The 21,809-nt window shown below is 39.0% G+C and overlaps 1 protein-coding gene across 10 annotated transcripts in view; it reads right to left on the bottom strand.

Annotated features, from left to right (window-relative positions):
- Positions 1 to 21,809, bottom strand: part of RIMS2 (regulating synaptic membrane exocytosis 2) — a 787,778-nt gene that overhangs the window by 220,719 nt on the left and 545,250 nt on the right. For 6 of the 10 annotated variants that reach the window (XM_039525805.1, XM_039525808.1, XM_039525806.1 and 3 more), the window contains 3 exons: positions 11,609 to 11,674; positions 10,678 to 10,785; positions 3,498 to 3,563 (listed from right to left, as the gene is read on the bottom strand). The exons of 3 other annotated variants lie outside the window; for them this stretch is intronic. In XM_039525805.1, the coding sequence (XP_039381739.1) occupies positions 3,498 to 3,563; positions 10,678 to 10,785; positions 11,609 to 11,674 (240 nt within the window). The remainder of the gene's footprint in view (positions 1 to 3,497; positions 3,564 to 10,677; positions 10,786 to 11,608; positions 11,675 to 21,809) is intronic. One more of the 10 variants, XM_039525817.1, reaches the window with a different exon arrangement.

Raw genomic sequence — 21,809 nt, 5'->3', positions numbered from 1 at the left:
GCCTGGGACTTGAGTAAGGTACCAGAGTAGAGCAGTTCTGGGGAATGGGGCAAGGGAGCTGAGGAGCTCCCACCTGGAAAACCCCAGGCTGCAGGCCTAGCCAAAGGCCTGAAAAGGTACTGGGGTTGCAGTGGTGCAGCCCGGGGGTAGGTGAAGGCAGCAGGTTCAACCCCCCCCCCCCACCAATGATGAGCGATATGGACTGCAGTCTGCTCCAGAGTGCAGGGGCTAGATGAGGACTGGCAGTGAACACTGAGGCAAGGTGGGGATAGAGGGTGGGGATTCCCCTGGGAGGGGAGCCCAGAGAGTGGGGTACTGCCAGGGAGCAGCACCCAAGGGAGAGGGGTACCTGGGGTCTGGGAGGGACACAGGGCCAGTGACACATTGGCCTGCAGAGGGCGCTCCAAGGCTGGAAAGTTAATTCCCTTACCGGACCAGCAGGAAGCGCTGCAGGGCTGAGTTGCGCATCGCTACTGTTATGTTTGAATGGAAGCAGAATTGGAAAAAGAGACTCTGGGCAGATGGACTCACAACCTCTAAGTTAAATACCTGTCCTTCTTCCAAAAACCACATGACAATCTTCTTACCATTCATTACCCTAAAACTCTGGAAACGTGCAATTCACATAATTCTGGATTGAGAGATGGTGATGCAAATCAACTTTGGTACTACATGGAATCCTCAGATCTCCTGCAAGTGGCCTGGGTATGAAGCATTGAGACTACAGTGGTTTCATGGATCAGTGATCTTCTGAAGATGGTGAACAAGAACCAGGACTGGGATTTTCAAAGAAGTCTATGGGATCCTTGAAAACCAAAGGGAGTTGGATGCCTAATTTCTCTGGACTCCATTGAAAATCCCAGACCAAGTGTCCATGCTGAACTTCTTAGTGATTTTGATACTGTTGAGCACAAGGTATTTGCTGAAACTATTGCAAAACATGGCAAGAATGAATGGAGTAGTTCTTGAGTAACACAGTTCTTTCCTCTGAGGTCTCAGGGTGTAGAATTGGAGCAATCTCATGTGGGGTATCACACAATTCTGCTGTCTCCCTTCCTGATCAATGTGTATATTAGGTAGTTAAGGGAAGACAATGAAGTGGAATGGACTTAACTTGCATCTTTACTATGTGGATGTCACTCAGCAGTTCATCTCCATTTCATATCAAACTTGGCTAGAGCAGTTGATGGGGTTATGTAGTATCTGGCCAGGACCAAGACTTGGATGAGGCAACTTACACAGAACCCACCAGCTTCTGGATCACAGATTGGCAACTTTTGTCACGCAGCCCATCAGGGAAATCCGCTGGCAGTTCACCAGTCCAGGCCAAGGGGGCTGTGGGAAGTGGCATGGGGCCAAGGGATGTACTGGCCGCCGCTTCCCGCAGTCCCTGGTGGCCTGGAATGGTGAACCATGGCCTGTGGGAGCTGCGATTGGCTGAACCTGCGGACGCTGCAGGTAAACAAACCGTCCTGCCCGCCATTGGATTTCCCTGACGTGCCAAAGGTTGCTGGTCCCTGTTCTGGATTATCAGTCAATAGCAGAAGGCAAGAGTGCTCCTGATCATGTGTGCTTGACCAACATGTTGCAAACTTTTGTTTCAGGTTCAAAATTTGTATCAGTAATCTGCTATTTTGTCAACTCAGGTTTGGATTACTGCAATGCATGCCACAGGAGCTACTTCTTAGGACTGCTCTGAAACCATAGAACATGATGGTCCATTCATTAAAGGGTGTTTCTTAGAGGAGGTGTGTTATGCTTGGTGATCTTCACTGATTTTTCAATCCATTTCTGGTTTTAATCTGTAACGCCTTAACTGGGTTGGATCTTTGGTTACCTTTGAGATTCCATCTCTTTTCATATTTTAACATGACAATTGAGATCATCTTAGGCACTCAGTATCTTAGTTAAATTGGGAGAATGCTAGGGGTGGGGGAGAGGTGCATTTTCAGTTAGGGATCCTCAACTGTGAAATCAGATTCTCATATCAGTTTGCTAAACTGAGAATTTGTTTACTTCCAGGTTATACTGAAATGCCCATTTGTTCCCTCGGCCTTTTCCTTCGGGATAGGAGTAAGCTGATGGGTTAGGGTTTGATAAAGTTCTAATTGTGGCTTGATCTCATGGATTTGGTGCAACTGAGTTGGTTTGATTTTTGTTTTGTTTTTCTATCTCAGGTGTTTTGGACTGGATGTAGATGCATCCAGAGCAGTGGATGAGACCATTTGTTAAAAATTGCAATACATACATAAAATACAGTCAACTCCTGTTGTCTGCATGATGGCTCCATGGCCTTGGAATGGCTCATATTCCATTCTAACTCAATGACCTTGCCTAATAAGTAATTTACATTATGATAATGATTATGCTTACATTTATTTTTAATTATTTATAATATAATAATTTTAGGAAGAGAAGTGGCATTTCTTGAAGGAAATCTAGCTGAAGTTCTACACCATATCTTAAAAACAAAGTAAGGAGTGGATGTCACTCAGCAAGGAAAAAAGGAGATGGAACACCTGGATACCCAGAGAAGAAGAGTTTTTCTACCTGAGTTAAATTCAACCCTTTTTGTGTCTTTATTTTTATTAATAACAGCATTTAAAACGAAATCAGTGCTGTATTAATTATAAAGTTGCCATAGTGGCTGTTTATGAAATGATCAAGACCATCTTGATTTTAGAAAATTAACTGTTTGGATTAATTATATTTTAATAACTATATCAATAAAACATCAAACCTCTATTTAAAAATACTGTAGAGGTCTTTTACCATAGACAATTGTAATCTATAAATACGAATCTAAATTTTACAAAAGGGATATAAATATGATTGTATTTGTGTATGATGTTTGAATGTAGACTAAATTGTTGTTGTTAATGAGTTACCAATTCTCTCAACTTTTCTCACACTTTTGAGCTGACTAGATGTAGTCTCAGAATTGTGCAAATTTTCAGATGTCCCTCCTAAATTTTGGAGGGACAATAGTGACTTAGTCTTCAGTTCAGCAAAGAACTCAAGCATGTGCTTAATCACACTGAAATCAATGCAACTACTTGTATGCTTAAAGTTAAGCATATACTTAAACATTTTGCTGGATCAGAACCTTAAAATAATACAACTGAGAAAACTATACTGCCCTTTTAACAATAAAATTACTTGAAAATCCTAGATATGTGAAGCATATTGAAATTAAGGGGGAAACCACCTAACTCACCTATATTGTTGGTATTTTCCCCCACTCCTCCCTACCAATAAACATGTTTCCAGGTAACATTTGTACTTAAAATACAGAAAGTAGTTCATGTAGTGCTAAAATAACATTTAACTTTTCAAACCACGAAGCCTGATTGCTCCAAATGTAAACAAATACTCCATGAAATGCATTGCAAATCTCAATATCATGATTCTTGGCCAATTCATAATTCTACAGTACACTGCTCACAAAATGTTATATTACTAAAAAATATCTATTTCTACTATATAAATGAAAATACCTTTCAGGAGTATGGGTAGTGTCGTCATAATATGTATTAGGCACTCTTCTCTCCTGCCTAGTCCTCCTGAATATGAAATAAATAGCACAGATATTTTAGACATTTTAATAGTGCCTTATAATTGAGTGTTTTTCCTTGTTGTATCATAGAGATGATGTACATACAGTATGCTAGTCCACTTCCTGTACAGCAATAGCTACTAAAAACATAAATATTCAAAGCCAAATTAATTAATTTTTTTTCACATTCAATTAATAATGTATTCAGGCCTTGTGAGCTATACAAAGGTTTTTTCTATCAGCTCAGTCATATCAGCATGTAAGTGGTGTTTAAGCAAGTGAGTATTTCAGCAAAAATAAGATATGGTTGGATGTTGTAAAATTCCATGATTGCTAACAGAAATCAAAAGTTCATTTCCTTACTGTAAAGTGGAGCAATAAAATAGCTGAATGGATGAGAAATACATCTCCTGTACCTACATGCATCAATCAGCTTCCATTGTTCTCCAAGCACAATCCCTTCAATGTAAACAAAAAGGATGAAAATAAAAGGGTCATGAAGGCATATTAAAAGAATAAAAACCAATGTGGTCTCTTAAGTGATGAAGCTGGGCTTTGAGATGCCAGATGAGAAGGGAAGCATTCAAAAGAGTCCACCCAAAACTCAAGTTTGATATGAGTGTGACTAGTGAATATTGGCATAGCTAGACTAGATACACAACATGTTTTCCTTTTAAAATGAATTTGTAATAAAAATGTTGAGACCATTATGCTATACTTTTGAGTTCTTCTGAATCTATTTAAAGGGAGTGACTGTGGAAGTGTGAACTGTGATCTGAACCAAAATCATTGTATTGAGTTTGTGAATAAGGAAAGAAATGGAGGAGGAAAGCAGCTGAACAATTTCCCAAGTTTTTATAAAAGGGCAAGTAAAACTCTGAAAGGCCAGCTGACTTTGATCTGAGTAGAAATTAGGTGCTGTGTGGTAAACTGGGGTACCAACTAGTTCAACCATCTGGGCTATTACATTAAAAGAGGTCAACTACAAGTTGGAAACCAGGAGTTCATGAATTAACACAGTATCCTGGTATTAATGGGTTCCAAACAAAAGACAACCTGCAGTAATAGCAAACTGCCATAAAGAATGGCTATTGAAAGATCGAAGACAGTTTAATGTGGCATAGGTTCCCTTTTTGTTTGTGAACAAAGATCTTGAGAGCTATACGTGAAGTAAAAGTAGATTTTTACTCTGGAGACACAGGTGGCTAAGTCACTGAAAGACATAAAGAAAGCTGAAATGGTTAGAGACCAAATTAAATGATTATCAGGAGAGTTATGAAAAGCTGCAAACCTATATGGAATGGAGACATAATATAAAGGAAGGCTGAAGAATACAACATCTAGAAAAACTAGAAGCTAAAGGAAGAGCAAAAGAGGAACACGCAGGCAGCCATCTCAAACTGATATCAACAACGGCTAGTCTAATTGACAAGAAAGGAGATTCCAATGAGGAGAGCTCACGGGAGGTAAGTAGCTGGCCCTGAATGATTAACAACAAGCACTGCACGGCAACCATCAAATAGACAGAAGCAGCAAGTAATCCTGATTAATGAGTTCCTAGTGAAAAATATGCTACAAGATACCTTTGGGCCAGAAAAAACCAGGACTGCCTGCCTTTTCCTAGAAGTCAGTACAAAATATGGTATAAAATAATGCTTGATAGCCTTATGAACTGTGGAGAATTCCCAGTGATTGTAATCCATGTGAGAATAAATGACACCTGTGAAGAAATATTTAGCATAATGAAGAATGACTTCAGGAACTGAATTTGGAATTGATGTAGCTTGTCTTCTCAGACATTCAGTGTTATGTGAAAGAGGTATGAGACTAATAGTGAAGACTAACAGTATAAAAAAAGTGGTATTTGGATTTAAGGAACAGTTCTTGAGGAGAGGCAATTGCATGAATTAGCCAGTCTTCACGCGGGTTGTAAATTGGATTCAGATGTGGTAGTGCTTGTTAGACAGGTGTTAAACTAAATATGAGAAGAGCAGGAAAGATTTTGCATAACTGAATAAATTTTTCATGTACTCCCAAAACATGAACTCAAAACAAGAAAGAAGATTTAAACTATTTTGATTTTTTTAACAGATACTGAAGAATAAGATAAGTACTGTGCATTAATTAACACTCAAGTGTCTATGAACAACTGTCAGAATACAGAAGAAAAACAAGAAAAAATAGGACAAATGATGGAGACTATAATCTATTAGATTTAACTAAAACTTGGTGAGATGATTCTCATAACTGGAATGTCAACATATATAGATACACACCACTTGGATTGAAGAGATCGACACTCTGAACCTCAATAGGCCATTTTGATAGTTGAATTAAGCCTGCACAGGGCTATTTTTGCTTTACTAGATTTCTTTTCTGACTCCAGCTGAAGTTTGTTACAACTACTCAGGGCTTTGAGCAAAGTTTCAAACTATCCCACAGTTCACATATGGCTTTTCTGTTATACATATACATACTTTCATGTTCTAGCATTACTGTTCAAATTTTTTCTCTTTTAGGTGACTAGTACAGGTGCTAAAATGAGAACTCTCAGAGTGAGATCCTGAGCTAGTATAAATTGGTATAGCTCCATTCTTCAGTTATGTTGATTTATACCATCTGAATATCTGGCCCACAGTCTGAAATCAGACTCAGACAAACCAGGGTAACTGCTTTTTTATTATGTAAAAATAAACTAATGAATTAAGATAGCTATTTTAATTGGCTAAATTCTTTTCATGCTTTCAAGAAATGCTTTATATATGCAACAATTTGGTTGAATTGTCTCTGTCTTCTTGAATCACAAGATTGTGATTCAGAAGATCTGGAGCCAGATCCTCATCTGTTATACATCAGCGTAGCTCCAGTGACTTTAATGGAGCTATGCAGAATTATACCAGTGGAGGATCTAGCCCCAGAAATATATTTCCTGCTCTGCTGTGAAATTGTTATGTGATCTCTGGCAAGCTGCATACCCTCTTTCTCTCTGTGCCTTTGTTTCCCCATTTGTAAACTGGGAATAATCACACACAGAGTAATGTTGTGAGGCTTGAATTATATTTGTAAGCAATCTTGAGGGCTTCAAATTGAAGGTACTTTGGAAGTTGTAATCTGATTGTTATTTTTCTCTTTTTGGTTACACAGCAATGACTGAGGTACCTTTTGAATATTCTGTGTAATTTGGAGATAATACTAATGTGTCTGTTGCTTAACTTGTTTACATGTTGATCTAAACAGCAAAAAGCACTATTTCTTCATATTAAATGCCAGAATCATACCTATAAAGCAACATAACTTCAATGCAAAAGTTTCACCTGAGTCTGAAAGGCTGTTAGGGAGCCCTTTAAAATATAGCTGTAGAGGATTTAATGAACAAGATTGCTTTAGGCTAACAAGTAAAATAGAAGATTCAAGCAGAGAAGAATGCTTCTGGATCATCTGTTTATGATTAAGGGGGAACTAATAGAGAGTGTGGGAATAATGAGGAAGCTTAATACCACTGGCTGTTAATTACGTGCATACACCATAATAATCAACGGGTTCAAAGGCTACAGAAGTACAACACCTACTTAGATAATCAGCACAGCAGATTTGAGAAATTAAGAAATCTAGTGAGTAAATTGCAATGGGAGGACGTAAAATGCAACAATGGGGAAGAATACTAAAAGACTTCATCAAGATACAACAGGGCACAATAACCCACAATTCCTATGAAGAATCCAAAGTACAAAATGTGGCTAATTTAGTTTCAAGAAGGACTGCTCAGTGCTCTGAGGTTAAAAAAAAACCCTACTTGTAACAGCTTACATACTCTGCTGTATAAATCTCTCTAAACTCTGATTAACCCACTTTATGTTCTCTAGGAGCTTTACCAAAATTCCCAGATAAAAATCTGCATATAAATCCAAAATCTTTTTTTAAAAAGGAACCATAGTCCTCATATTAGGCAAAATAAACTGTAAGAAGCTTGCCAAGTAATAGCTATTTTTATACACGCACACACACACACACACTATTAAAGGAAGAAAACATTATAAAGAAAATAAAGTAGCTATATTAAAAATTAATGATCATTCAAAATTTTCGTGAAGGAGTCAGATTCTAATCTCAGATGTACAGGGCATATTGCCATTTATATGAATACATATTCTGTTTTGTTCCTGAGCAAGAGCAGATATTTAGTTGCACAGTGAAATTGCTTTATTAGTGTCATGCTCCCTAGAAACAGAATACAGGACTTTTTTCTGTCAGGACAACGATCCCCAAGAACATTTCTATGCAAAGAATGACCTGCTCTACTTGCTTTGACTCGTACACCCAACAATAACAGGTAATCTACAAACCTAACTGTGAAATTTTAAGCAACTTAACAATACATATCTTTTGCTCTTGCACCCAGAAGTGCAAGTCTTATCATTATCACAACTACTGTACACCACAGAGAAGACACCATAACTTAAACTCTTTCCCCCTTTCATGCTTCTGCCCACACCACTTTACCAGATTACCTCCCCCATCCTGCACCTACACAAGGAGTTGTGAATGCCTGGTGTAGTAATTGGTTTGGCTTGGAGACCGTAGGTTGGTAAATGGTAAAGTGATCCAGTTAAAGTGGATGATGGAAGACTGGCATCCCCAGAGGGGACAGAGTTCATACTGTGGTGCATTGCTGTGATGACAGAGAGGGACAGTCTCCTCTGCTCTGAGTTCCAGTTGTCCATGCCACAGTGGCTGGTGGTAGCCAGGAGGAGCAGGCTTGCAGCCCTGGCAAGACCATACTTTGTGCAGTGTTTTTGGAGACAAGTGAACCATTGTATCATATATATTAATAATATAATCTGCCTGAGGCTAACAATCATCATGGAAAGTTTTAGCCGAAATGGTCTGGCAAAGTTATAACCACCTGAAAACAGAATCTTGTAATAGAAAGTGTTAGGAAAGTTTCTTCTTAGCATGTGTGCAACATGCCTCAAATGGCATGTGGCCAGGATTCATCACTGAATTTGGTCCACTGGTTGGATCATTAGCTTCCCCAGCCAGGGACAGGCACTGACGGGGCGTGTGACATGAACGCATGCAGCACTGCCTTGAGAACTCTGTCTGCGCAGTTATGGCAGAATTAACCTACTATTAATTCACTTGGAGAATGTGGCACAAGCCACAAAAACAACAAAATCTATGGTGATGATTTATGAATCATTCAATTTAGAATAGCCAAACTCTACTTTAGGTAGCTTCCTAGGTAACAGCATTTCAGGGTGTTCAGTCTCTAACTCATAGACTTTAAAGCCAGAAGGAACCATCATGATCATCTAGTCCGACTTCCTGCACATTTTAGGCCACAGAACCTCTCCCACCCACTCCCTCCTGTAATAGAGCCATAACCTCTGGATGAGTTACTGAACTCCTCAAATCATGATTTAAAGACATAAAGTTACAGATAATCCACCTTTTCCACTAGTTTAAACCTGCAAGTGACCCGTGCCCCATGCTGCAGAGGAAGGCGAAACCCCACCCCCCAGTCTCTGCAATCTGATCTGGGGGAAATTCCTTCCCAACCCCAAATATGGTGATCAGTTAAATCCTGAGCACGTGGGCAAGACCCACCAGCCAGATACCTGGGAAAGAATTCTCTGCAGTAACTCAGAGTTCTCCCCACCTATTGTCCAAACACCGGCCAATTAAAATTTACATAGGCAGGCAGGCAGAGCTTGTCAAGCTGTCCTGACATGGAAGGGTCCTGAGAGGAATTGTCATGCCAAGGAAATGTATGAGAAGGAATATTTGAACAAGGTACCTTTGGGATTTGAAGAGTTCTGTGGAACTGTAAAAATTCTGGCTACCATTTTATTTTTGTTTTTATCTTGAAGCCAGTTCTACAGCTACTAACGGGATTTGATTTTATGCTGTTTTAATACAAAACAAAGCTTTAAAAATGCTATGAGGATTTGTCCTTCTGATTGAGTGAGACCAAGATGGCAACCATGAGCGAGTGTAATGCACTTCTTCCTGCAATGGATGAGTGCAAAAGAGCTACATATCAGCTCCTCCTTTAAAGAAATGGCAATATCTACCATTAAGTATACTAAATGAGATTAGACTCTGGCCTTAATAATTTCATAGCATGTTGGAGTGATATCTTCATATTGTAGCATTCCTACAAAACCATTCAGACATTTTTTTATACATTTAGTGTTTTGTAGCAAGAACTGTATGCTAATAATCCATTCCCAATGCAGCGCCATACTAGCACTTCTTGTTACTTACTACAAGGTAGTGCAAAATATGCTATGTGAATTTAAAGTGTAATAGCTATTCTGCATAAATCCCCATGTCAACTCTTATTCTGCACAGAGTGCTTTTTTTTTTTTTTTTTTTTGCAGTTTAGCTTAATCCACTTCCAAATGCACTAGCTATGTCGGGCTATTTCCCCATGTAGACAAGCCTTAGAGGCAACTATATTCCACATGTAATATTTTATATTCACTGATATTGGCTAAATAATAAATTAGCTACTATGGGCTAAACTTCTTTCTGCCTCATCTTTGCCATCTATAAAACAGAGTGAATAATGTTCCCTACTACAGATGGGTGTTGTGAAACTAAATTAATTAATGCATGTGAGGTACTCAGAAACTATTGAATGAGAACTTTAGAAATACCAATAATTAAAATGAATGAATAATAAAAACATACTTTACAAGTATTAAAAATAATCTCTGCCAGAATTTTTCAAACAAACAAAGAATTTTCAAGAATTTAACCTTTGTCTCCAATTGGAGCAGAGTTAGGACAGCAATGAGCACTTTTAAAAATCCCAACCAAAAATTTACGCGCTATTAAAAACCCCTTATATTTATTAATACACTCTGTTTTCTAAATATGGCTGTTCCTTTTAGCAAACCATTCAGTTTTTCTTAGTATTTAAAGATATAAATATACTTCTACGTAATAAATCTTAGATTAATATATTTGCCAAATAATAACAGTATATTGTACCGTATCTTTATTGTATAAATGTACTTCTGAAAAAATACATTGTTTAGTTCTGAACCTGAATGGATTACTGCCTACCTAAGTATAAATGGGAAAATAAATAATATACTCCACAACAATTATACCTCTCAAGATCACAGTAAGCACCCTCAGAATAAGTACGACACATCTTACGGGAACGGAGTAATCTGATTGCATCTTCACAAAAGAGAGGATACATTTTGTGATCCTTGCTGCCAAAACAAAGGGTGAACACAATGAAAAGCAACACAAAGATGAATGAGGACAAACAAACATGAAAAGCAGGAACTTTCAGCAAATGAGGTAATCATCGGAAATAGAACTCAGCTTATACAAATTGAAATAAGAAACAGATCATTGGTCAACTTAGAAAAATTACTGGAAATAAAAATATATAAGACAAATTAACATGCAAGTGATAATATAAAAATATACACCTCTACCTCGATATAACGCTGTCCTTGGGAGCCAAAAAATCCTCCCACGTTATAGGTGAAACCGTGTTATATTGAACTTGCTTTGATCCACCGGAGTGCACAGACCCGCCCCCCTGGAGCACTGCTTTACCGCGTTATATCCAAATTCATGTTATATCAGGTGGCGTTATATTGAGGTAGCAGTGTAATTATCACACTTAGGATTTATCTGTTGTAACCCTACAGTGAAAAGGGTTATACAGTTTAAATACTGTATGTGGCAGATATATTTCCATTAAGTGTTTATGTTGATTGATTTTAAATAGTTGTCTTTAATAACTTTATTGAAGAGAGAACACTGCAACTGTAAAAATGTAGTTTCATTTTTATGTGGTACCAATTATAGACTTTTGAGGCTGAAAATGTAAAAAAATACGTCTTACAAAAACATTATCCTAATCAATTGTCTGCCAACTAATAATCCAGACATCAATTTTTTCTAAAAATACATTATTTATTTGGGTACTAAGCACAGTTCTTCAGAATTTTATCTTCTACCACTATACAATGTAGGTACACACAGGTACATGCATTTATTCACACCAAGGAAAATATATACCTGGCATCTCTGTGGTGGTGGTCAAAGGACTGAGTATATCGAGAGCGAGGTAGTGTGAGACAATGACTGAAAGCATGGCAGAAACAAAAATACAGAAATGAGACAATAAAACAAAGAGGGAATAATTTACATCACACAACAGAAACATGAAGGTCAGATGTCTTGTGGACAGAGCACCCATAAAAATATTGCCTGGAAGTACTGAAATAATTACCTACTCTTAAATCTGAAATATCAAAACTACGTAAAATACTTATATATTTTCAAGGAAAAGTTATTAATATTTTGAGAAAACTAGGTTACTTTCCTATAATGAAAGTTTTCAATTTGTTTTCTCAACAGATTCCTCTATATAACTGGAGCATGCATAGCATGGCTATGTGGGACTCCATAAGATAAAAAATAAGGTGTTTTTTAAAATGTTGATAAAATACATGGATTGTAAGGCTCTATGTGTGAGATGGAAACAAAGCATTGACTATAAATCCAAAGTCCAGCGAACCATCCTCCATTTCTCAGGTAGCTTCCACTTAAGAATGAAGATTCTCATACAAGCAGAGATGCCGGACGCAAATATATAATTATAAAGGAGACAATTTATGAAAATTCCAGTTACAGACCAAAAACCCAGTTTTCACTTTCATAACATCCATCCATAGATAGCAAATCTAAGAGGCAAAAAAGTAATACCCACTAGGTTTTTAAATTTCTAGTTAAAGAGAAATGAAAGAGTAGCCCTACCAAAGTAGGTGTGGTAATCTAAATAATATTGTTTTTAAAAGCTGGTCTAAAGACTATGTGGAAATCTTTTATGAATTATATGACTGGAATCTAATGAACACAGCTTCCAAAAAGGGAGAAGAATCCGAAAAGCATCCACTCCTTCTAAACTCTTCCTGATTCTAATGCAGCCCAGATCTGGGTCCTGACATTTCTCTTTGGAAAGATAATCAATTACCTGGATGACAGATTTCTTCCAAAGCTACGATGTGACTGCCATTAAGGTTTGCAGTTCACAATGTGAAAGGTTACAATGACAAAAAAGTAAATCCTTCATTCAAATGATTCCAACCACTGCAAGATGAGGATTCTGGGGCAGAGAACTTTAGCTATGGCTGGCTTCCCTCTAGCCATAGCTACCTCCACTTCCTATTTCTCATGTGAAGCGTGAGAGGAGTTGGCATTGTCTTTGAAGTAGTTATACTTTTTCTTTATCAACTTGGAAGCAGCTGGTCAAAAATAGGCTGCAAGGACATGGCAACTCCACTTGGTCAGGGATTCCTTCCCCAGGTATCTCTTGGTTGTGGCCTTTGTACATTCCTGTACAAAATTTAACTCAATATCAGTTGCCTTGGATAGCTTCTGCAAAAACTGGAGAAAAGTAGAAACATCCTCTTTGCCATTGCTATGTTGGTGTTTTTCCACAGAGAACATTAATTTAGCATCAGATGAGTCCTCCAGACCAGTGGTTCTCAAAGCCGGTCCGCTGCTTGTTCAGGGAAAGCCCCTGGCAGGCCAGGCCAGTTTGTTTAACTGCCACGTCCACGGGTTCAGCCGATCGCGGCTCCCACTGGCCGTGGTTCACCACTCCAGGCCAATGGGGGCTGCGGAAAGCGGCACGGGCCAAGGGATGTGCTGGCTGCCCTTTCTGCACCCCCATTGGCCTGCAGTGGTGAAGCGCGGCCAGTGGGAGCCGCGATCGGCCAAACCTGCGGACGCGGCTGATAAACAAACCGGCCCAGCCTGCTTTCCCTGAACAAGCGGTGGACCGGCTTTGAGAACCACTGCTCCAGACCAGTGCCTCTCAATCTTTCCAAACTACTATACCCTTTTCAGGAGTCTGATTTGTCTTGTGTACCCCAAAGTTTCACCTCACTTAAAAACTACTTGCTTACAAAATCAGGCATAAAAATACAAAAGTGTCACAGCACACTATTACTGAAAAATAGCTTACTTTCTTATTTTCACCATATAATTCTAAAATGAATCAACTGGAATATAAATATTGTACTTACATTTCAGTGTATAGTATATAGAGCAGTACAAACTAGTCATTGTATGAAATTTTAGTTTTTACTGACTTTGCTAGTGCTTTTTTATGTAGCTTGTTGTAAAACTAGGCAAATATCTAGATGAGTTGATGTACCTGCTGGGAGACCTCTGCATACCCCCAGGGGTACACATACCCAAGATTTAGAACCACTGCTCCAGACCATCAGTCCCAAGCAGCAGCTCTGGTCATCTAATCCTCAGCCTAACCCCTCCCAACCATCCGGAAGTGTCATCTGGATGGGAAGGCATAGTGTGTCACCAGACCTTTGGAAACTGGCTATACTGCAGTCTTTGGCATAAGAGGCACTGACATGAAGTCCTGAATTTCCTGTCCCAAGAGCACCAACTTTTAAGACAAAATCATTAATCTTGGTGCAAAGAGCACTCTATGTTCTGAGAGACACCCCTGTAGAGACAAGGAGAGAACAATGCCTTACTGTGGCCATCATGGCAGTTTCATAGAGAACTAGGAGCAGGCACTGATCAGAATCCTCCTCTTCCTCCTCTCTACTTTGAGCACATGGGTGGTAGGAGGGGAAATCCTTCATCCTCAGTACAAAACTGTGGATTCAAGGCCTTCAACAGGGGAATGTCTCTGACTTCTCCAATGAGCTGGGGCCCTACTATTGAGAAGCCAAATGCTTCATGGAGTCTGTATCTGAGCATGTTACTCCACCTGTTACTTCAAAAAGCAAGTTGCCCATCTGGTCTTATCAGAAGAGACCATGGTCTGCATTAGTATAAGTAATACCTTACATTGGACTTACATGAATATCCATAGTGTTCTTCAAAGGGGGTATGGAAACGCTGCTCACATTGGTGGACATCAGCAAGCAAACTTGCCGATCCTACACACCATAGTCAATTCAAAGGCAGGAGACACATGGAACATAGCTGTCCATCTTGGACACAGTTCTGCTGCACTAACATGATCAAAAGTTTCTTTCTTTCTTGACATATATTAAAAGGAAAAGTTGGGTGGTGGAAATGAACAACAAAAATCTTTCACACCAAGAATATGTAGTAGGAGTCAATGTTCCAAGAAGCCTACTAAACACAAGGTGCTGGAAAACCATAACTTAGGTGCTAGTGGGTTGATAAAAACTAAACTGGTACATTGACACACTAACAGAAATTGCATTTTTAAATAATTCAAGAAGATGCAAAAGCATGGAGGCTAGTATTGAAACATCTTGGCAGGTGCAGATGCACAGAGGAAAAGCAAACAGTTGAGGAAGCACCAAAAATGCTGAGGTGGAAGCTGAAGCACTAAGACACAAATGCTGAAGTGCCACAAAATGCTCTTGACAATTTAGGCAACTGACCAGACTGGCTGGAATCTAGTGAGTCAATGGCAAAGGATATCAGAGAATGTGTGGAAGAGCTGGAGTGATGCAGAGGCACAGTGATGGGGAGCTCCTTTGCTGACTCCCAGTCAAGAAGAAACTCACTGGAATGTTCAGAAGGCAGAGCTGATGCCCAGCAGGGGATGATGTGCAACAGTAGCAGCGTGGCTCATTCTCTCCCCAGCTACTACTGTCCGCAGGGGTGCAGCAGGAGTAAAACTTTTTTAAGAACTGAAGAAGAACCACTGGTCTTAGATAAGGTGCTAAGATTCAGGGCTGAGAATCCTCATAGATAGTATGTTTAGAGATCATTTACAGTAGAATTTTAGAGTTACGAACACCTGAGTTACAAACTGACCAGCCAACCACACACCTCATTTGGAACCAGAAGTACGTGATCAGGCAGCAGCAGAGACAAAAAAATAAAAAGCAAATACAGTACAGTACTGTGGTAACACACTACTAAAAATAAAGTGAAATAAGAAAAAAGATTTAGCAAAAAGGATTTGTGCTTCTTTCATTTAAATTAAGATGGTTAAAAGCAGCATTTTTCTTCTGCATAGTAAAGTTTCAAAACTGTACTAAGCTAATGTTCCATTATAAACTTTTGAAAGAAGAACCATATGTTCAGAATTACAAACATTTCAGAATTACGAGCAACCTCCATTTCCAAGGTGATCGTAACTCTGAATTTCTACTGTACTTCCACATGCTGAAGAGCTGACTTCGGTAATTGCTGACAAAGAATAAGATAGGATGCTTGTAATCATTGTACCCCATTTTGAGGTTATGTATGGGTTATGACATATTAGAGAATTGTCTGAAATCAGCAAGATGAAAATCAATAAAGACAAGTGCAAAATACTATACTTAAGAAGGAAAAATCACATGCACAAATACAAAATAGGGAATAACTGCCTAGGCAGTTGTACTGCTGACAAGGATCTGGGTGTTATAGTGGATCACAAACTGACAATGAGCCAACAATGTGACACAGTTGCAAGGAAGGCTAATATTATGAGGCGTATTAACAGGACTGTTACATAAGACAAGGGAGGTAATTCTCCCACTCTACTCAGCAATGGTGAGTCCTCAGTTAAGTACTGTGTTCAATTCTGGATACCCATGTTTTAGGAAGAATGTGGACAAGTTGGAAAGATTCCGGAGGATAAAAATAAGAGTGATAAAAGCTTTAGAAAACCCAACTTACGAGGAAAGGTTAAAGAATGGGCATGTTTAGTCTTGAGAAAAGACTGACTGAACAGACATTCTAGGCTTCAAAGTGACACATAGGGACACTGACAATCCTGGAATTTTCTTGACAGGCAGGGGGTGATCAATCAGCAACATGAATACATATGTTATGCTGCCACAATGACCATGGTGAACACATGCTGACACTGTCAGGCTAAGTCTAAAAATAGAAATTGGCTTGATTGCATGGCAGCATGACAGCCAAAAATGGTATTTATGAACATTTGGTTAAACTAGTATAAAAATGTACAGGAGTGATGTATTAAATACACTAGTCAACACCTGAAGTCTAATATGATCACAGATCCTTTACAAATTACTGATGATCACATCTGAAGAATAAATGGTTAGTAAAAACATTTAAAGAAATTAACTTTGTGAATAACTTGTTTCTAATAAATCCTCCTTAGTTCTACCATAAATAGGCAAGGGTAACTTTAATTGATTCTACTCTTTCAAAGTTTTTTACACTCTCTTATAAAAATTAAAATACTTAAAAACTGTTTGAATGCAGTCTGAAACATCATACAGCAACTTCACAGATGAATAAAATAAAGAATGGAGAATAGAGAAAATAGAGAAAAAGATGTGGCAGGCAATGAGTAATTAAATACTTGTTGCAGTACTTGTTTTGAATTTTAAAATTTTTACTCTAGAAAAAAGAACAACAAATGCAGAATAATTCCTAGGTTTGATTTTAGAGGCATAAAGGATAAGCAAGACAGCAATAACTGTTGTTACATAACAGTCAGGTTGATTTATGTGTAATGTTGAGAAAAAAAGGAAAAGTAGCATTAAATATGACCATGCCCTCCAGAATCAGTTTAAGCGAACATCCCTTTATGCTTTTTTGCTACACGATCTTTCTAGTGAGTGACCGTGTTTTCACTCAGATCAGAGCACTAACTGTTCAGATGTCTATTTCAATTTCTGAAGGCCACAGTGGATAAAGCTAGATTTTTCCAGTTCAGTACCAGTCTTATCAAGGTGACTTTTTTTCCCCAGTAACACTGTTCGGAAGCATGGACAAAGTCATAGATCAGGCACTAGTCTTTCATCTCAGGAATCTCATTTTGGCAGTTTCACCTTACTCTGTAACAAGCAGTAGCCCTCATCAGAAACTAACTACATATATAGTGCAATGCAGCATGATTTGCAAGTCTCAGGAGAGACTCATGACTAAAGCCTGCATAAAAACTAAACTGTCTTTCACCTCACAAGGCTTGGTTTGTCTGCCAGGAGAATGCCACATCATTATATCTTATTTTTATCAAGATGGAGTATACTGCAGGCTACTATTCCATTAGAAAGTGACATGAAATAGAGTTTGCAGATTTTCAAAATCATGTTCCCATATCAGTAAAAACATAGTGCACACTGACATTGTAAAAGCCCACCCTAGACATGCAGGACAATTTGATCAGAAATACAGAAAAAGAAATAACTTTGGAACTGTTTTTTGTCTAAATTGATGTGTTTCTCACTTGTTATGTTTCTAATAAGTGATTGGGCATTAATCAGACAGACACATCCACTGAAGGAGGCCATTGCAGTACCATAGCATATTTTACACAACTATTTGCCAGGTTCCCATTCTGATAAAATACATGGATACAATATGCCACATCACAGTCATCATCTTGACAGTCCTCCTTCTGAGGAAGTCAAGAAGATTACTGGGTTTCTCCAACCCATATAATAGACTGCCGTTAAAACATTATCAATAAAATATACCGATACATAGTAACTTGGAAGGATAATGAAATTCATTGTGCATTGTTCATTTATTAGATGGCTGTGCTTTATACTATTAAAATATGATATTAAATTAAGAGAATACAATATTTAAAGTATTTTGTAAATACTTAAGTACTAGTTATTTACACTGTTCCTTTAAAGTGATTGTTTTCATAATCTGAAGTCCAGGTGATGTACCTATTACCCCTTGGGAATCTGAAGTAAGGACTAGTACTCATAGAGACTCTGCTCTTCAGAGAAGGTTTTGAAATGCTCACTCCGTACCCCTACAATTTTTGCAGCAGCCAGAAAGAAAGAACCGCCACTTTACAGAAGTACTTTAATGGAATTTTAAATATGAAAAATTATGTCTTAACCAAGTTCTTATTAAGAATGTCTCATTCAAAAGCTTTTTCACCACCACCACCACCACCACAAAAAAACCAAACCAAACCAAAACAAAAACCCTTTTCTTTAACTGAGGACATTTCTTCCATAGGAGTGCAGTCTTAATTCAGCTTACACAACCAGCCCGGCTGATGCTAGAATTAGCTCAGTCAGAAAAATGGCAAGATGCTGAAAAAGACCAGGACATGAAAAATTAATTCTCCATAATATTCCTAAAATATCTTTTGGAATATTTAAACATAAAATGATATTTAAGACCCTGTAACAGGTTATTTCATTTTCTATTATGGTTTTAGTCACAAGGCATTAAATAAATTATTTTTATTTTAAAGTATCTGTCTACCTACCGATCTATTTTCTTATACTGCTCCCATACCATGATACCTAAGTAGTAGATATACAGTGGAGTCGCATCTTACATGGGGGTTAGGTTCTAAAGTCAGCGCGTAAGGCGAAAATTGCATATAGTCAAAATTAGTCTTGAAAATCCCTTAAATCTCCCATAAAGTACAGTATACTGTACATGGTTTTGTGAATACAACCTTGTACAGTAATATGTATAAATGTATAATGTATACAGTAATGTACAGTATACAATAAAGACTACATACGCAAAATATAATTTTACAGTACTGTATTTTTAATTACAGGGGGTCGTCAGGGCTAGACGTCGATCCAGGAGATGGAGGTGACGGAGAGCTTGGGTGACGGAGAGCGAGTCGTAGATGAAGTGGTTGACTCTGGTTCAGATCGAGAAGTTGATTGCGTAGGCATTGCTGCTGCTGGTTGTTTTTCCTTGAAAAACATGGTGATCGGCAACTGTTGCTGTTGTCTCTTGAGCTGCTCAAACATTCCTTGATACGATCTCAAATCATCCATAATACTATGTGTGATTTTGAGGCTTCATTCCATGGAGGGATAATATTCAGAAATTAAATCATTCAAGTGTTTCGCTGCTTGGAACACTTCAGCAAATTTATGAAGATTCCAACTTGCTGGCTCTTCCTGTTCGTCGTCATCATCTTTGTCTTCTGTAGATGATTTTATCAGTTCCTCTAACTCTTCGTTAGTCAATGTTTCTCCATGGCTCTCAATTAATTCTTAAATTTCTTCCTCAAGGATGTCGACAAAGCCATCACCACCACATGCCTGGCCACCTGAACAATGCATTTCACTTCTTTGTCAATGGTTGGGAAACCCTTAAAATCATTCACACATTCTTTCCATAGGTTTCGCCAACATGCATTGACTGTTTCAGGCTTGATTGCATCCATTTCCTGTTTAATATAAGTGATGCAATTGGCAATGTTGAAGGACTTCCAACACTCCATCACATTAAGATTGGGATCAGCATCCATAGCGCTGCGTATCGATGAAAACGTAAGCCTCGTGTACGTAGCCTTGAAACAGCGAATCACACCTTGGTCGAGAGGTTGGAGGATGGAGGTGGTATTGGGAAGGAGAAAGATGGCTTCATCGCCGTTATGTGCAAACTGGACTCAGAGTGGCCAGGAGCATTGTCTACAATCAGCAACACTTTAAAGTCAAGTCCTTTCTCTTCGAGGTACCACTTGACCTCTGGAATGAATCACTTGTGGAACCAATACAGAAATAATGCTGCAATCATCCAAGCCTTTTTATTTGATTGCCAGAACATAGGCAGGAGATTTTTGTTCTTGCCTTTTAGGGCACGGAGATTTGCAGCCCTGTAGAGCAAGCCCGGCTTTATTAAATGTCCACCCGCATTGTCACAAAATAACACAGTTACACGGTCTTTAACTGCTTTGAAGCCAGGGGCTTGTCTTTCTGATTTCAAAATGTAAGTGCAGTTGCACATTTTTTTCCAGAAGACCCCAGTCTCGTCAGCATTAAAAACTTGTTCTGGAAGATAGCCCCTTTCCTCTATGATTTTCTGTAATTGTTTGGGGTAGGCTTTTGCTGCCTCTTCATTGGCAGATGCAGCTTCACCAGTAGTCTGCACGTTTTTGAGGTTGAGGCAGTTCCTAAAACTTTTAAGCCAGCCTTGGCTGGCTTTGAATTCCTTCTCATCAGAAGGCTGTCCCTCTTCAGCGGGGGGTTTGAACAGCGCATAGAGGCTACGAACCTTTTCTCGCAACGTGTTGCCATCAATAGGCACACATTTACTGTTCATGTCTTCCAGCCATAAGTTTAATGCCTTTTCAGTCTTCACTAAAGTCTTATCATGCATCTGGCTCATCACCTTAGCAGTTATTGGAGCACTTGATGCCACGGCTTGACGAATTTCTCTCTCTCTAATCTTGATGGCACAGATGCTAGATTCATTGCAGCCATATTTATGTGCCACGTTGGAGACTGACATACCGTCTCTCAATAAGTCCAACATGCCAGTTTTTCCTCCAGCGTTGGAACAGATCACTGTTTCTTTGGTTGAGCACCAGATGAAGTAGTTGGCTTGTGTTTAGGGACCATGTTGTACAAAAAATACTTATCTTTAAACACTAGAATCACACTCAGTGCGGCGAGATGCTCACACTATGAGAGGCACGCAGGAACTGAGACCAACTGAGGGAACAGCAGATTCACTTCTCCCATCTCATGCTCACTCCGGGGCATACGCTCATCGGGTGGAATCGCCCGAATTATTTATAGTTATCTTGTTGTTTTTCTTTTTTTTGCTGAGCGCATATAGTTGAATTAGCTTAAGTTAAATGCGAGTATGTTGCGACTCACCGGTACAACTTAAATGTCTTTCAGATACAGCCTGCCTGGAGAGTAAGGAGGGGTTTGTTCACGGGGAGCATGTGGACATCAAAAACCCTGGGGGAATGCTCAAAGCAATGGTATTTGCTAAATTCTTTTACAGGAGTAGTATACATTCCCCCCTCTCAGTGGTTGCCCATGTGGAGAGACGACACGGCTATAGATCACCCTTATCCTGCCCCAGGACATTTTTAGCAGCATTATTGGCTTTTCATGCCACTCTTCAGCACTCATATAGGACTGTGTATTCTCTGTCCCATAATGTTGACATTAATTAGTTAGTTCTTAACAGTGCATCATCTAACAAATGAGAATGCTGTATCTGATTTAGGAAAAAAACAGTATAGCACTTGAAACAGTATTTTGTTTACTATAATGCAGTTACCACAAATCAAGGGCTATATAACCTAAAGCAGAGGTTCTCAAACTGTGGTCCGTGGATCACCAGTGGTCCTCAAGCTCCATTCAGGTGGTCCGCGGATAGTTCCCTCTAAGGTGCGCGCCTGGGCAGCCGCACATGAAGAATGAAGACCCACTCACCTAATTAGTGGAGCATCAGAGGCGTGGCACCACTAATTAGGTGCCTGGACCCTGGAGAAGACACACATGTAAGGTGAGGCGGTGGCCTTGGGGGGAATAGGTGGTAAGTGGGAGGGGGCAGT

Source organism: Mauremys reevesii, linkage group 2 (assembly GCF_016161935.1).
Source record: "Mauremys reevesii isolate NIE-2019 linkage group 2, ASM1616193v1, whole genome shotgun sequence".
NCBI classification, from domain to species: Eukaryota; Metazoa; Chordata; order Testudines; family Geoemydidae; genus Mauremys; species Mauremys reevesii.
The sequence above is the reverse complement of the archived record's forward strand: the minus strand, read 5'-3'. Positions and strand labels throughout refer to the sequence as shown.